At 42.3% G+C, this 15,545-nt stretch overlaps 1 protein-coding gene across 5 annotated transcripts in view; it reads left to right on the top strand.

Annotated features, from left to right (window-relative positions):
- ABCF1 (ATP binding cassette subfamily F member 1) overlaps positions 1-15,545 on the top strand; it is a 39,244-nt gene that overhangs the window by 16,199 nt on the left and 7,500 nt on the right. For all 5 annotated transcript variants that reach the window (XM_087954384.1, XM_087954381.1, XM_087954385.1 and 2 more), the window contains exons 10-20: positions 341-415; positions 800-904; positions 2,316-2,399; positions 3,672-3,794; positions 4,553-4,653; positions 5,623-5,708; positions 6,389-6,528; positions 8,584-8,732; positions 9,902-9,985; positions 11,196-11,320; positions 13,295-13,407. In XM_087954384.1, coding sequence (XP_087810510.1) covers positions 341-415; positions 800-904; positions 2,316-2,399; positions 3,672-3,794; positions 4,553-4,653; positions 5,623-5,708; positions 6,389-6,528; positions 8,584-8,732; positions 9,902-9,985; positions 11,196-11,320; positions 13,295-13,407 — 1,185 coding nt within the window. The remainder of the gene's footprint in view (positions 1-340; positions 416-799; positions 905-2,315; positions 2,400-3,671; positions 3,795-4,552; positions 4,654-5,622; positions 5,709-6,388; positions 6,529-8,583; positions 8,733-9,901; positions 9,986-11,195; positions 11,321-13,294; positions 13,408-15,545) is intronic.

Raw genomic sequence — 15,545 nt, 5'->3', positions numbered from 1 at the left:
GATAGTCCTCACTTACCAATCTCTCATTTAGTGACTATTCGAATTGTGCTGGCACTGAATGAAAGGGCCATCGTTCCCCATCCTTGATCTGGTGGAATAGATGATAGGGTGCTTTCATCCCCGATGAGCAGAAATACTATTCTGAATTTAAAAAAATAGTTTCCTGCCCTAAGGAGGGATGCTTCCTAGTTTCTGAGCAGGCTGAAGATTTTTAATGGATTTATTTCAACAATTAGATTATCTGCAAAGCTGGGAGAAAGTTGGAATTACTGCTGGTGTTTTTGTTTTGTTTCTCTTGCTTAACAATGTTTTATGCCCATTTCCTTGCTTCTCATTTTAGGCTGGAGCCAAACAAGCTGCTCAGTCTGAAGAAACTACCAAAAAAACAAAAGGGAAGAAGAACCAGCCAGCCAAGGTAAGTGTTCACAATCTAACGAAGAAGCCAGAAGGCCCCATTTTGATGGTTGTGTGGGGAGGATGCAAGAGATTTCATTACTTCTCTTTCTGCTGAGTTACAGCTCACTTTTAACAACCGTGTTACTAACTTAACAACTGTGGTGATTGATTTGACAACTGTGACAAAGAAGCTTGTAAAATGGGGCAAAACTCACATCATTGTCTCGCTTAGCAACCAAAATTTTGGGCTCAGTTGTGGTCGTAAATCAGGGACTACAGTGTGTGTAAACTGTGCTGGTCTTTATGATATGGCCTGTGGAGTTGCTGGAAATGAGCATGAGAAACCCTTTCCAATAGAATGCATAATGTATTCTTTTCTTTGATGTTGGCTTCATCGTTGCAGAATATGTTTGCTGCTCTAGAGGCAGAGGAGACAGATGAGGAAGAGGAGGATGGAGAGGAGGACTTCACTGAAGAGAATGAGAAATCCAAACAGGACAGCCAGCCGGTAAGGAGCCAGTTCTCTATGGCAGGGGGCCCCCAACCTATGGGACACAGCCCACTACCGGTCTGCAGCCTATTCGCAACCGGGCCGTGTGAATGGCTGGTGGTGTTCATACATGCTCATTGTTCCACTCACACGAGCAATGGGTGTTCCCCTGTGTGCACACGCGCCTGCCCCTCCCACAGAACCATCCCCGCTCCAGGCCACCAACCCAGAAAGGTTGGGGAATTCTGCTCTATGGTGAAGTACGAACCCATTGGCTTACGGTACCCTCCTCTGTGCCGTCCCTTCTTACATTCGATTGGGTAGTGTGGGGTACTTGGGAAGAACTTGATCGCAAGTAAGGAATTTGCAGACGTTTGAATGCTCTATAGAGCTGACGCCGCTGCCTTCATTCTCCACCCATGTCAATCATGAACTGGGGAAGATGTCTTAAAATATTCGTATACGATCACGTGAAGAGTGGGGGAGGGTTATTGAGAAAGCACACAAAAGGCGTTTCCCAACCCCCCAAAAACCCCCCCCCCAACAAACACGCGCCCCAGCTGATGCCTGCTCTTTAAAGGGGGGGATCCCGATAGTTGACGCGCGCCTTCACCCACCCATGTCAATCAGAATGGGGAAGATGTCTTAAAATTCAGATCACGTAAAAAAAGGGGGGAGGGGGGTTATTGAGAAACGAGAAGGCGTTTTTAAGCCTCTGCTCTTTAAAGATCCATATTCCCCCAAATGTATTTTACAAAAAAAGAAAAAAGGGCTATTTTAGTCCTTTCCATTACAGGGACTCGGAACGTGTTACATAAAAATAATTTCTGGGACACCTAGATAATGATAGAGATAGCAGGGCAGCCTGTTTAATTGCTGTTCCATAAAACTCCCAGTTTTTTTCCCCTTGGTTCTTGCTCTCTGCACTGTAGAGCTTTTGTCTGGAGGAGGACTCTATTTGCGTGTGCAAGAGCTTGCCTTAACTGAGTTGGGCCATAATAAAATGATCAACGATGGCAAACGGTTTGTTGCATCTCAGGAAGGCACTAGAACTCCACCAGATTCCTGAAGGTGCCGCCTTGCCACTTGCCAGAGATTGTTCCTCTCTGCTGCAGAGACCGTTATATGTACAAGTGAGTCAATCAGTGAACCTGGGATTTAAACAGGAATTCCCCTAGCAATCAATGCGCTTTCTAGTGAGGTTAGAAAGATAGCATAGAATCGTCTCCTTCCTCACCTAAGACGAGTCACTTGCGGTCGTAATAGAAGTTGAAACAGCCAAGTAGTGGAAAGCAGTCCATTAAAGTAAAATTGAGCCTGGTGGGACTTAATGCCGCATCCAAGCTCCAAAGGTTTCACAGTAAACTCTTCTGGTTCCCCACATAATCACGTTTGGCTACCGTCAACTGGATTCCTCTAAACTCTGTAGCCATCGGAGGAGGAAGAGGAGAAGAAGGAAGATGATCCCTATGCACATCTCAGCAAGAAGGAGAAGAAGAAACTCAAGAAACAGGTTAGATGTGGTCCTCCAGAGGAGGCCAGCGGTTACTTCCTACTTTTTGTGACTTTGCTTGACTGCAGTCATAACACAAATTATTTTTTGTATACTCTTCTCCCCTTTTTACAAGGGAAGGTAGAGATAAATCTCACTGCTGTTGAGATCAGGAATAAACTCTGTGGTGAAATCTATCCAAAGTAGATCAGGAATAAACTCTGTGGTGAAATCCATCCAAAGTAGATCAGGAATAAACTCTGTGGTGAAATCTATCCAAAGTAGATCAGGAATAAACTCTGTGGTGAAATCCATCCAAAGTAGATCAGGAATAAACTGTGGTGAAATATATCCAAAGTAGGTTGCAGGATATTTAAAATTGTAGTAGAAACATGTTCAATCCCATCTAATGAGGAAATGAAACATAGATCCCTATAGCTTCATCTCCTCATCAGATGATGCCTAGGAGGTGTGTGTCTTTTGTTGTGATGGAATGAATTCCTCCCCACGAGATTTGGGTGCTTCCTGATCCTCTTAGCCTTCAAGAAAAAATTAAAAATGGGGTTTTTTGCCCAGATGTTGAGTCAGGACAGTAGATGAGCCTGTCTTTTGGAAAATGAAGTGTGTCAGACTGTTTGTTGTCTGATACATTGGTTATAGGTTTCATGTTTTTATAATTTGTCTGATGTTTTACTTATAACTATTGTTCCCTGTTTGGTTTATAATGGACCAAAAAATTACGTGCCCAATTATATGAATTGAGCAGTTATATAAACAGACTTATATATTGTAGCTGGGTAGCTGGGCACCGATATGGCTTGGTGAGTCCAAATGGATAGGTGTCTTTTATTACAATTATTTTACAAATGCTATAATACCTCCCGAACCAAAACTAATATGAAACAGTTCACAAGAGTAAAAAAAAGCATGGCATATTTTGCAGTTTTAACTTCTGATCTTCAAGAGAGAAGGTCTCGGACAGCAGCATATCACGTGAAACTGTCAAATCTTCTTTTTTTTAAAAAAATTTTTTTATTAATTTTCTATTGTTTACATTTATTAGTGCTTAATAAACATTGTGTTGTCTGGATATTTAATTTACTTAACAATACAGATTACATTCTTAATCTCTTTTTTCCAACCACTGGTAAAATAAGTTCCATGTTTGATCATATTCTGTGTGTTTCTCTCTGTTTAATTTTCAATGTAAGTCTATCCATTTCTGCACAATCTAGTATCTTCTGTCAAATGACTGTCAAATGACCTGATTTGAGCCTTTCTTTGCTCAACCAGCTGGAGTTTGAGCGGCAGGTGGCAACCTTGAAAGCAGCCAACGCGGCTGAGAACGATTTCTCGGTGTCCCAGGCGGAAATGACCTCGAGACAAGCCATGTTGGAAAATGCCTCAGATATCAAGGTACCCCAGTCTTTGTGACTCAAGAGGAAAGCGATCGTTATATTTTTGAGAATTGTACAATTCTTCTGCATGTATCAGGATTGTAAATAAATAAGCTCTGCCTTTTTAAAAAAGGATCTTGTCTTAAAAAAAAACTTCCTAAAAAGTGACAGCAATAATAATTTCTCATTTTTTTTCTCAGTCTGCTTCCGTAAGAGTACAGATAGTCCTCGACTTAACAACAGTTCATTTAGTGACTGGTAAAGTTACAGCGGCACTGAAAAAAGTGACTTATGACCGTTTTTCACACTTAACACCCATTGCAGCATCCCCTGGTCATATGATCAAAATTCAGATGCTTGGCAATTGGTTCGTATTTAGGACGGTTGCAATGTCTTGGGGTCATGTGATGAGCTTTTGTGACTTTCTGACCAGCAAAGTCAATGGGGAAGCCAGATTCACTTAACAACCATGTTACTAACTTAACAGCAATGATTCTCTTAACAACTCTGGCAAGAAAAGTCATAAAATGGGACAAATGTTTCACTTAGCAACATAAATGTTGGGGCCAATTGTGGTCAAGGATTATCTGTAAGTGCAGGTAAATTGCTTAGAATGGTGGTATTCTGTACTTTGTCACAAATACCTTCCAAGCTGATCGCCAAAATAAAATGCAACCTTGGAACCATCAGCATAAGGACAAAACAAAAACAAATCCAGTGGATGAAATAAGGTTTTTTTAAAAATCTCCTCTAATATTTTTTTATTTTCTGTTACAGTTGGAAAAGTTTAGCATCTCAGCTCACGGAAAAGAACTGTTTATCAATGCAGATTTATATGTTGTAGCTGGGCGTCGATATGGCTTGGTGGGCCCGAACGGGTAGGTGTATTTTATTACAATTACTATACAAAAGTTATAATGCCTCCTGAACAAAAGTATTGTAAAACAGACCAAAAATTTAAAAAGTATACCTTAACAATATAGGAAGACCATGCTTTAGTGGACTAAATGGGAGGACTAGATGTCCAATAATAAATTTCTGTGAGGTTGCAGAGCCCACAGTGATTTTCATCATTTATATAATATTTCTATCTTTGTTTCTTTAGAAAATTTATATAGCTGTCCATTCATTCACAACAATTATATACAGTATGGGGGGAGGGAATAACACCCCCCACCCTCCCCAGCGACAACACATAATCAAATCAGTCGTTTAATGGGCTCCATCCCATTCTGGGTTCCTCAGGCCTGCTGGCAAAACCACACGTCTTCAGGGCCTCCCGAAAGAGTGTTAGAGTGAAGGCCAGTCTAATTTCTGGAAGGGGGATGTTCCAGAGGGAGGGAGCCACCATGGAGAAGGCCCTTCTTCTGGGTCCTTCCAGGTGTATCTCCTTGGGGGACGAGACCCGCAATGTTCTTTGCCTCCCCATTCTTGTGGGTTGGGTGCATGTGACCAGCAAGAAACAATCCCTCAGATGACACATCTGACAAGCAGAAATCTGAACTATTCCTCCAATTTTTCTACAGAAAAGGCGTGGAAGAAGAGAAAGGCCTTCAACAGGCATCTAAAACATTTAATAGTAGTAGGTACCTCACAAATTAGATATGAGGATGTGCTACTTCTGGAATCTCTTCTTTTATTTGATTACTCCAACATTTGAAAAAAAAAATGTTCTGACTGTAATTTGTCCGATACCAATATCTTGCTAGGAAAACCACTCTGAAAGGGGAAGTGGGTAGATTGTGTTTCTTCTCGTACACCCTTTCCATAATCCAAAATACTTGGCAGGGGCTTTTATAGTCAACTCCAGTGACTATCTTTCATCTGATTTCTATTGTTCTTTTCAGGAAGGGCAAGACCACTTTGCTGAAACATATCGCTAACCGGGCCTTGAGCATCCCTCCCAACATTGATGTGCTGCTCTGTGAACAAGGTAAAGGAGCAGCAAAGGGGGAAAAAAACAGCCAGGCAACTCTTAGGCTCATTGGTCCCTTTCTTTTAGGAGGGGGTGGGAATTAAAACTCCCTATGTTGCAGGGCTGATGGGGTTTGCAATCTAGTACAGCTGGAGAGTGTCCGGTTATAGCATTCCAGTCAGGAGCACTTTCTGTTGTTTCTCACTTTAGGCCAGCAATCTCCTAACTTGGCAACATTTAAGACTTGTGGACTTCAACTCCCAGAGTTCCCAGCATGGCTGGCTGAGTAATCCTGGGAGATGAAGTCCACAAGTCTTAAATGTTGCCAGGTTTGGAGACCCCTGCTTTTAGACCTTTGTGAAACCAGTGACCTTCTGTAACTTGTGAACCAGCACCATAATCCTTGTTTAAAAGTTGACAGGAAGCTCAGATTTTTCTGATTGTTCGTCTAGGCTGCCCAGTTGCCCATCATTTAATGACATTAAAGCTCCTAAACAAATAACCCACTGCGTGTGGAAGTCAAGAACATTATTTGTCTTTATTACCCGGATTTGGTATGCAAGGATTCGAAGATATGTTTCCCTTCGTTTGAAAAGTTTCCAGCCTTCCATAAAAAGTCATGCTATTAGACTTAATGATATCCTGTTTATCCAGATTACCTTCTTTCCATTTTCTCCTCCTCTCTTTGTTCCCCACAGAGGTTATTGCGGATGAGACTCCGGCAGTCCAAGCTGTGCTCAAGGCTGACACCAAGCGGCTGAAGCTCTTGGAAGAAGAGAAACATCTGCAGGCACAGCTGGAGAAAGGGAACGATGCAGCCGCAGAGCGCCTGGAAAAGGTATTGAGGAGCCATGATGGGCTTTTTACACTTGGTGTGGGAACGGGTTGCCCGTGATTCATTGACAGGTAGTCCTCGACTTACAATTCCTTTTAAAAAAAGTATTTTTTTTATTAATATATAAACATATAAATAAAAAGAAAGAGCAAAATCCATATATACAGTGTGTTGCCTGGTTACACTTCTTGGAGTAATATTCGTCATAATCCTAGTAATAGTCTAATCTAATGATAATATCATGATAACAGTGCTTTCCCCTCATAACATTGATACATATTAATTGGTAAAACTAATCAAAATTAATCACAATTAATAAGTTACAATAAACAACCCTGATCGTGAGATTAATCTTTCTCTTGTAATCTTCTAATTTCCAACTCCTGCTTCTCTTATTTAACCAATGATAGAACAGATCCCTCACCTCAAAATATTCAGTTTCTTCCTTTTCTTTAATTTCAAATGTTAGTTTATTCATTTCTGCACATTCTAAAATTTTTGTTATTATCTTTTCTTCTGTGGGGATCTCCTCGCCCTTCCAATGTTGTGCGAACATGATTCTGGCCACTGTTCGACTTAACGACTAATTCACTTACCAATTGTTTGAAGTGACAACGGACTTCGCCAGGTCTGCTTATGACCCAGATCTAACAGCTCCCCTACCAGGCTTGGCAACCGGCCCACATGTTTGACCAGCAGCATCCTGTGGTCACATGATCACAATTTATAACTTTTTTTTCTTTTCTGGAAAGCATTTACTTCCAGTTTCCAGTAAAAAAAAAAAAAAACCACCCGCTGTGGATAATGGATTCCCATAGCAACTGTAGTGATTCACTTAGTCTTTCCTTAGCCCTGAAATCCAGCTGGGTGGCTTTGGGCCACTCCATCTCTCTCAGCCCAACTTACCTCAGAGGGTTGCAGTTGTGGGAAAAATATGAGGAGGAAGTTGTGTTCTTATGTTCGCCACCTTGAGTTGTTTATAAAAAATAATAGGTTTTTAAATTTTCCTGACAGTTAGAACAATTATTCAGTGGAACGAGTTGCCTCCAGAAGTTGTGCATGCTCCAACACTGGAAGTTTTTAAGAAGAGATTGGATAACCATTTGTCTGAAGTGGTTTCTTGCCTAAGCAGGGGGTTGGACTAGAAGACCTCCAAGGTCCCTTCCAACTCTGCTATTCTATTCTATTCTAATTTGTATTCTATTCTGTTCTATTCTATTTCTATTCTATTCTATTTGTATTCTATTCTATTCTGTTTGTATTCTATTCTATTCTATTTGTATTCTATTCTATTCTATTCTATTCTATTCTATTCTATTCTAAATAAATAGCAGCTTTAAGCCTTGCTGGGCCAATTTGATACCTCTGTGATGAGGAGACAGGGTGTCTTCTCAACATCAGTTGCAGGGAATATGAAATGGAGGGAGCTTTTGTTCATAATACTGTGGGCATCAGTTGAACTGCTCTAAGGAAAAGGATGCTGGACTAAGTAGTAGTGACCTCAGATGTGCTGAGACTGCAACCCTCAGAATCTTCTAAGGTTTTCAGGGAATTGAATAGAAAAGGCTAATAGCATTGAAGAACCTGTCTCCATCCTTAACTCTAGCATCTGGAGCGGCCTGATGTTGTCAGCATTCCAAGTAATGCACCCATTGAAAGCAGAACTCTGAGGCAGGTAGATTCCTCAAGGAGAACATGTTTATCGGATACATCATATTGACACAACCGGTGAAAACTGACTCTGAAAGTTCCCGTGGTTTTCACCTAATTAAAAGTGAAAAGTTCCCCCTTCTCCCCCAGGTCATCAGTCAAATTGTCCAATAGAGGTGGTGGCCGGTTGCTTGGTTACTCAACTCCTCCTCTCTCTCAGCCTCCTGTTGGAACGACCTTAGTTCCCACAGGAAAACGTTTTGTTTTGATGGCAGAGCCGAGCTAGCTATCTGTTTTCTCCCCTCCCTTTGCCTTGTGGCAACCATGAAGCTGCAAAGATGGCCTCAGCCAGGTTCGCTTCAGGGTTGACAGATGTTCTCATATGCTCTTCCTATTCTTCATTGCCAGGTCTATGAGGAACTGCGAGCTACAGGAGCAGCAGCAGCGGAGGCCAAAGCTCGGAGAATCCTGGCTGGGTTGGGCTTCAACCCTGAGATGCAGAATAGGCAAACCAAGAAATTCTCAGGAGGTTGGCGCATGAGAGTTTCCTTGGCCAGGTAATTGTTGAAAGCAGAATATCAGCCAAAGGGGTGGAAAATAACATGGTAACTAACTACTCCAAAGCAATGTACCCGGTTCACCCTTTTCCTTATATTAGCCCATCCTAATCTGGTTCCCTCCAGATGGTCATGCTGGCTGGAGATGATGAACACTGTATTTTAACACATCTGGGGAAGATCAAATTTGGGAAGACCTTCTGCTAGATAGACCAATGTTTCAGCTTGATAAGAAGCACCTTCCAAACCCCTGTTGGTCTTTCTAAAACTAATGGGAGAGATATTGTCTTGGTTTACAGTGGTTGGTTTCACATGGCAACCAAATCCACGACAAAAGAAACCATTTTATGGCTTCGTATCCAATCCATAGCTTCCAAATGTATCTTTTTTTTGAGAGAGAAAAGAAAAGACCCTAATATAACTTTGTCAGTAAGTGTGTGATGGTTGGTAATAGGTAGACGTTTGGGAATAATTGCTTTAGCTAGATTGCCCTGAGTGGCTCAAATATTCAGACTCAGCTTAAGAAAGCTTTGTTAATTCACAATAGTAATTTAAAGAGTGGCATTGCTGAAATGGATCGGCATTAATTTCTTCTTCCTGATGGCAACTGAGCTTGCATTTGATAAACTAATCTTTCCGTGGTGGCGCAGTGGTTAGAGTGCAATACTGCAAGCTACTTCTGCTGCCTGCCGGCTGCCTGCAATTTGGCAATTCAATCCTCACCAGGCTCAAGGTTGACTCAGCCTTCCCTCCTTCCGAGGTAGGTAAAATGAGGACCCAGATTGTTTGCGGGCAATATGCTGACTCTCAGAACCATTTAGGGAAGGCTGTAAAGCACTGTGAAGCAGTATATAAGTCTAAGTGTTATTGCTATTGCTTTCCATCTTGCCTCTAATACTTGTCTTCTCCCCCATCCCTGCCTCTCCTTAAATTGATTTCTTTTTTGCTGGTTGCTGGACTTAAGATTCTGTAGCATTTCTTCTATGTTGCTTCTGCTCAGTGGGGCATCACCGTCCTTTATGCTCTGTTCCCTCACTGCTTCTTCGCTCTCCTTCCTCAAGTCTCAGTTACAAGTAATCCTCAAACTACAACACATCACTTGCTGACTATTCAAAGTTATGACGGACTCATAAAATGGGATTTCTGACCTGATCATTTCTTTTTTTCAGAGCCCTGTTCATGGAGCCCACGTTGTTGATGCTTGATGAACCCACCAATCACTTGGATCTCAACGCGGTCATCTGGCTTAATAAGTAAGTCACTAGCTAAGCATACGGGGGAAGAGAAGGACAGCTGCTTTGCCTTTAAGTCTCCTTCAAGTTATGGGACATTGTTACAGAGCAGATAAATACCTTGGCAAAATCCCAGAAGAACATAGTAAGGATGTGTGTCTGGGCCACATGTTAAATGATCTATAAACACAACTTCTATTCTTACCTTTCGTTTTTCTTAATGACACTGGCAGTGGTTCTAGAAGCATGTAAAGAGATTGTGTACACAGTCTATAATATATTATTACATGAAATCTTTTGTTTCATTAAATCCATTTCTAACTTGCCTTTCCATCTGTCAACAGACTCAGGGCAGCTATCAGCGCAATGATTGTAGTATTTAAAAACAAATGTATATATTTGAAAATTGTGCCAAATATACAGATGCTAATACCTTAGCTCAGGGGTCTTCAAACTTGACCGCTTTAAGACTTGTGGACTTCAACTCCCAGAATTCCTCCTCCAGTCATGTTAGCTCAGGATTTCTGGGGTTGAAGTCCACAAATCTTAAGCTTGCCAAGTTTGAAGACCCTTGTCTTAGCTGAATGAAACAGGAATAATGAAATGTATCCCTTAATTTTTCAGGGCTCTTTTCTTTCACACTAGCTATACCATTCTCATATTTACATTCTCAGTCACATACATATAATTCAGGCTGAGAGGTGTTAAGAGTTATTAAAGTCGATCTTAATGTAGTACAGCTCACCCTTTGTTTAGTGACTCTGACCATTCACAAATGCAACAGTGATAGATCATAATTTTAAAAAAATCATTTTTCAACCAATGTGCCTGACATTGTGAAACATTGACAGCCTTCAGTGTGAAACTGATTAAGGTCAGGCCAGTTTCAGGCAGTAGCTGAGGTTCTAATTAAGATCACAGAGCTGAGATAAATGAATTTAATTTACCTTTATCCCCTTTTAGAGCCACACTGCCCCATGGGGGAAAAAAGAGCTCATAAAGAGTGGTGGCTTGTATATGCAATCTCTCTACCCTACAAGGTGTCAAAAAAGAGGTGGGGGGAAGGGTTAGGCACAAGACGTTTTGTCTAAATGAGATATCAGCAATCAGTGATCTTTACATCTCTCAGGCAAGTATTCCGTTAGTGACCAAGTGTGATCCCTGAAAAAGGAGAGGCTGAAGTAGTTGTAACTGTTGTTATTTTAATTCCCTTCTGTTCTTCTCCTTTCAGCTATCTCCAGACGTGGAAGAAAACCCTGCTCATCGTTTCCCACGACCAGGGATTCTTGGATGATGTGTGTACAGATATCATCCATTTGGACATGCAGAAACTTTTCTACTACCGGGGAAACTACAGTGAGTGGTGATAAGGGTAGGGGCTTTGCGAGGCGGATACCCATATAAATCTAAATAGAACAAATAGATAAATAAAGTGACAAATACAAGAACAAGGGAACCCAGCTGGCAAAGCGTGTAAAATATATAATTCTCGGATTCATAATGTGAAAAATCCGTATTTCAAGCCACGGAGTTGGAATGTTTATTTTTTTTAAAATCAGATTTAAAGAAATGTTTTAAAAATCCAACATTCAGACTTCGTTGATTTTAAATATAAATTTCTATATGATGAACCCAAGAATTATTTATCTTAAAATGACCCGTCCATTTTAATGAAATGTCAAACATGTTGAATTGCTTGGGTGTTTTTGTTGAATGAGAAAATGCAAGCTTCTGTGCTTCAAGCTTTACAGTGCTTTACAGTCCTTTCTAAGCGGTTTACAGTCAGCCTATTGCCCCCCAAACAATCTGGGTCCTCATTTTACCCACCTCGGAAGGATGGAAGGCTGAGTCAACCTTGAGCCTAGTGGGATTTGAATTGCCAAATTGCAGACAGCCGACAGTCAGCAGAAGTAGCCTGCAGTACTGCACTCTAACCACTGCAACACCGCGTTTTTCCTGCTTTGGGGGGGGAAATCCAGGACAGAATGTAATGTTTCGTTTGTCCCTTGAAAGGATAGAATAAAAGGGAGTCGTGGCAAAGATGGCAGAAGACCCAGAGCGTGGCTGCTGGAAAAATAACTGGGATGCTGCTGTTTTAGGGATGACCTTAACTTGAAATAAGTTGCACCCATCAAAGAGATGTAATTTTTTTTCCCCCAGACTTCTTTCGTGTGAGAGGCTGCTTTAAAGATACCTAAGTGGGCTCTGGCAGAGTTTCAACAGGAGTGCTGATTTACCACCAGCTTGTCAAGTACTTAGCCAGTGAGGGCTTGGAGGCACAAGGAAGCAACAGCCAACAATTTTAATAGCCAGCTATCAACACTTCAATCAACATCTTAAAAGCCATACGCAACAGGCACCGTAGTCTGCAGAGATTCTCAGTCATCCAGGTCATGGTTATCCCGAAGGTGCTTTTTCAGGAGGCAACTGGACTTTCTTGTTTTTTCTTTTGAAGATGTTTCGCTTCTCATCCAAGAAGCTTCTTCAGCTCTGACTGGTTGGTGAGGAATGAAAGGATTTATATTCCTTGCAGGCATCTGGTAACTTGCATCCTTTTATGGGGTTGTTGAAGCACTTGGAGGCTTATCTATGTCCAGAAAATGACCAGCTGTCTGCAAGGAATACAAATCCTTCCATTCCCCGCTACCCTGTCAGAGTTGAAGAAGCTTCTTGGATGAGAAGCGAAACGTCTTTGTTGAGGTATCAGACTTACACCAAATCCAATAATATCAGTCAATTAGGAAAAATGGAGGAACGGCAATACTTTCCAACAGAAGGAAACAGAGATACTCACTCAGACACATTCTCTTCTGAGACTAAGACTAAGACAAACCAGGTTTCTGGCTCCATCTTATGGCCGTTTGAGAAACCACACCTAATTGCAGTTTTTAGCATGCTCTTAAAGAAACAGTATTAAAATGTCTATCCTGGTTTATATATTTCTAACCCAAAATACCTGTTAGGTGACTTATATTCCTAACAGTCTTCAAAAGAAAAAACGAAGTCCAGTTTCCTTCAGAAAAAGCCCCTTTGGGACAACGGGCACCATATAAGTACCACACACAAAATAGCCCAAAGCAAACATTCTGCTAGAGAGAAGTTCCCTGAAGATGGGCTCCAGCACAAGTCCAAAAGCTCAGAAAACTAAACCTCCGGTCCCAGTGACTGACCCAGATTGGATCCTGCAACATGTTCCTGGGACACTTATATTCCCCTTCATTTGTGAGAAATCTGCCTCTTCCTTTGTTCAGTGGTACCAAGCTGTGCAGCAGGGTGGGGAAGGAGAAATAGGCTTACCTCGGTGTTGTATTTTGTCACGTTCCCTTGCAGTGACTTTCAAGAAGATGTATCAGCAGAAACAGAAGGAGCTGCTCAAACAGTATGAGAAGCAAGAGAAGAAGCTCAAAGACCTGAAGGCCGGGGGGAAATCAACAAAGCAGGCAGTAAGTGTCTAGCTGTGCCATGGTAGAGGACTTGCTGGCTGAGAAATGTTGTGCAATTACTGTTTTCTTTGGGCTTCCTCTTAGCTGAAGTTACTTTTGAGGAAGCAGGACAGTTATGCTGAATGAAATCTGCGGTCCTAAATACGGCAGAATTTTGCTTCCTCTCATTCTCCGTATATCAAAACCTTTGCCATTTTTGTGTGGGCTTGTTTGAAGGCAAGCATCCTCGTTCACAGAAGCAGCACAATATAACAAGCAAAGGAATTCTCGGGGCTCTTTGAGCACGGCTGTTTGCTTGCAGAAGTTACCTAATTTGGTAACATCATCCGTACTTGTCAGTATTCTTTTTTTTTTTCCCCTATTTTTTCCCCCCTAAATTGTTTTATCTATACAGTGGAACCTCGGGTCACGAACACTTTGTCAAGGCTCCGACATGCACCCCCATTCAAATCATAAGTCTCTAGCCACATCTCAGAGTAAAAAAATATTGATTTATTAGGAGTTAACATACCGGCATTTCCTGATTGCAGCCGACTCTGACACATCATTCATTTCACCCTTGACCCTGGCCTTCCCCACACCCCCTGGATGTATATTCTCCAATGGGACACATCCGTAGCCAAGAATCATCAGTCATGCTCTCCAGTAATAATCTTGCACACCAACAGCTTTGGCTGCCGAGGCGATTATCTGAAGCATTTACGGAATGCGCTGCTTTCCCCCACTCCCTTTCTGCTAGCAACTAAAAAGACCAAAGAAGTATTTTTTTGTTGCGGTTGACACGCTTCTGTTTGTGACCAAATCGGGTGACCGAAAATTTGGGGAAATCGTTGCTTCTGGTTGCAAACAGATTCTCGGGTGCCAATCAAATACAGCCGCAGCGATTTTCCCTGCCACGGTGATTTCCGCTTCTGTTTGCAACCAAATCGAATTGCGACCGAAGTCCTGGGCTGGATTACGGTCGTGACCCGAGGTTCCATTGTATTGTCCTTGTCGGTATTCTGACATCCTAGCTTAATTGAGAATGTGTGTGCCCTGTTTAATCTGGGATCCACCCTGCAGCCCCTTCTGTCTGTACTAACAGAATACAGATAGTCTTCACGATTGGAATTAACAAGATGCCAGCTGTTAAGCAGGTCATCATATGACCAGCCTGATTTTATTTTATTTTTTTGCAGTGATCATTAAGCAAATCACTGCTGGAGCAAGGGAATTGGATTAGAAGACCTTCAAAGTCCCTTCCAACTCTGTTTTTCTGTTAATTGTTACAACCTCTAAGTTTTCTTTTCTTCTATATTTTCTGAGCGTTAAGCAAATCCATGGCTGTTACACAAGCCCACTGTCTGCAATGGGCATTTTGCCAGAAACTGGAAGTGAATGCCGATTTCCATTTTAGAAAGTCATAAATTGTGGTCAGGTGGCTGGGAAAACTTTGAGTGATCGGAAGATGAGGGCTAGTTGCAGAGTGCGGTCACCAAAATGTGATCACGTGACTGCAGGGTGGGGGGAACTTCATCAGAGGTGTTCTGGGTCATAAGGACCTTTGTGAGGGGAGGGATGTCATCATTTCAAAGGGCTGGGATTCAGCCAGTTCGCACCACGTTGGGAGAACCGGTTGTTAACTTTTTGAGTAGTTTGGCGAACTGGTTGTTGGAAGACCTCATTAGGGCAGAGAACCGGCTGTTAAATTATTTGAATCCCAACCCTGGCTGGTAAGCAAACAGTCTCAAATCAAGGACTACCTGTAGGGCAGTAGTGGCTAACCTTTTTCAGCTTCTGGGCTGAAAATTGCGCATGCGCACTTGCGTGCCAGCACCCAGAAGGCAATGTATGCTGGGGGCCCTCCACACCCCCTACGCATGTGCGCAAGATTTCCACGGGTGCATCTCTCTGCACGCGCATGCATCTCCTGCGTGCCCTCACCTCCCGCGCATGCACGCCAGATACCCGACAATCAGCTGTTGGGTGGCGGCGCGTGCATGCGCAGTGGGGCTCTTCCGGGCGACCTTTCGCTTGCCACTTCCGGCACGCGTGCCATAGATTCGCCATCCGGGCTGTAGGCCATCCAGGTTTCTAACCTGTTGGAGATTGGCAGATCTGAGATCTTCCATGAGAAAAGCTCCTTCCCATTCTGTCAC

The sequence above is a fragment of the Notechis scutatus genome, chromosome 2 (assembly GCF_049901735.1).
Source record: "Notechis scutatus isolate UNSWTSFEM ecotype Mainland chromosome 2, rNotScu1.2, whole genome shotgun sequence".
In the NCBI taxonomy this organism is placed as follows: Eukaryota; Metazoa; Chordata; class Lepidosauria; order Squamata; family Elapidae; genus Notechis; species Notechis scutatus.
Note: the sequence above shows the minus strand (reverse complement) of the source record. Positions and strands in the feature narration are given on the sequence as shown.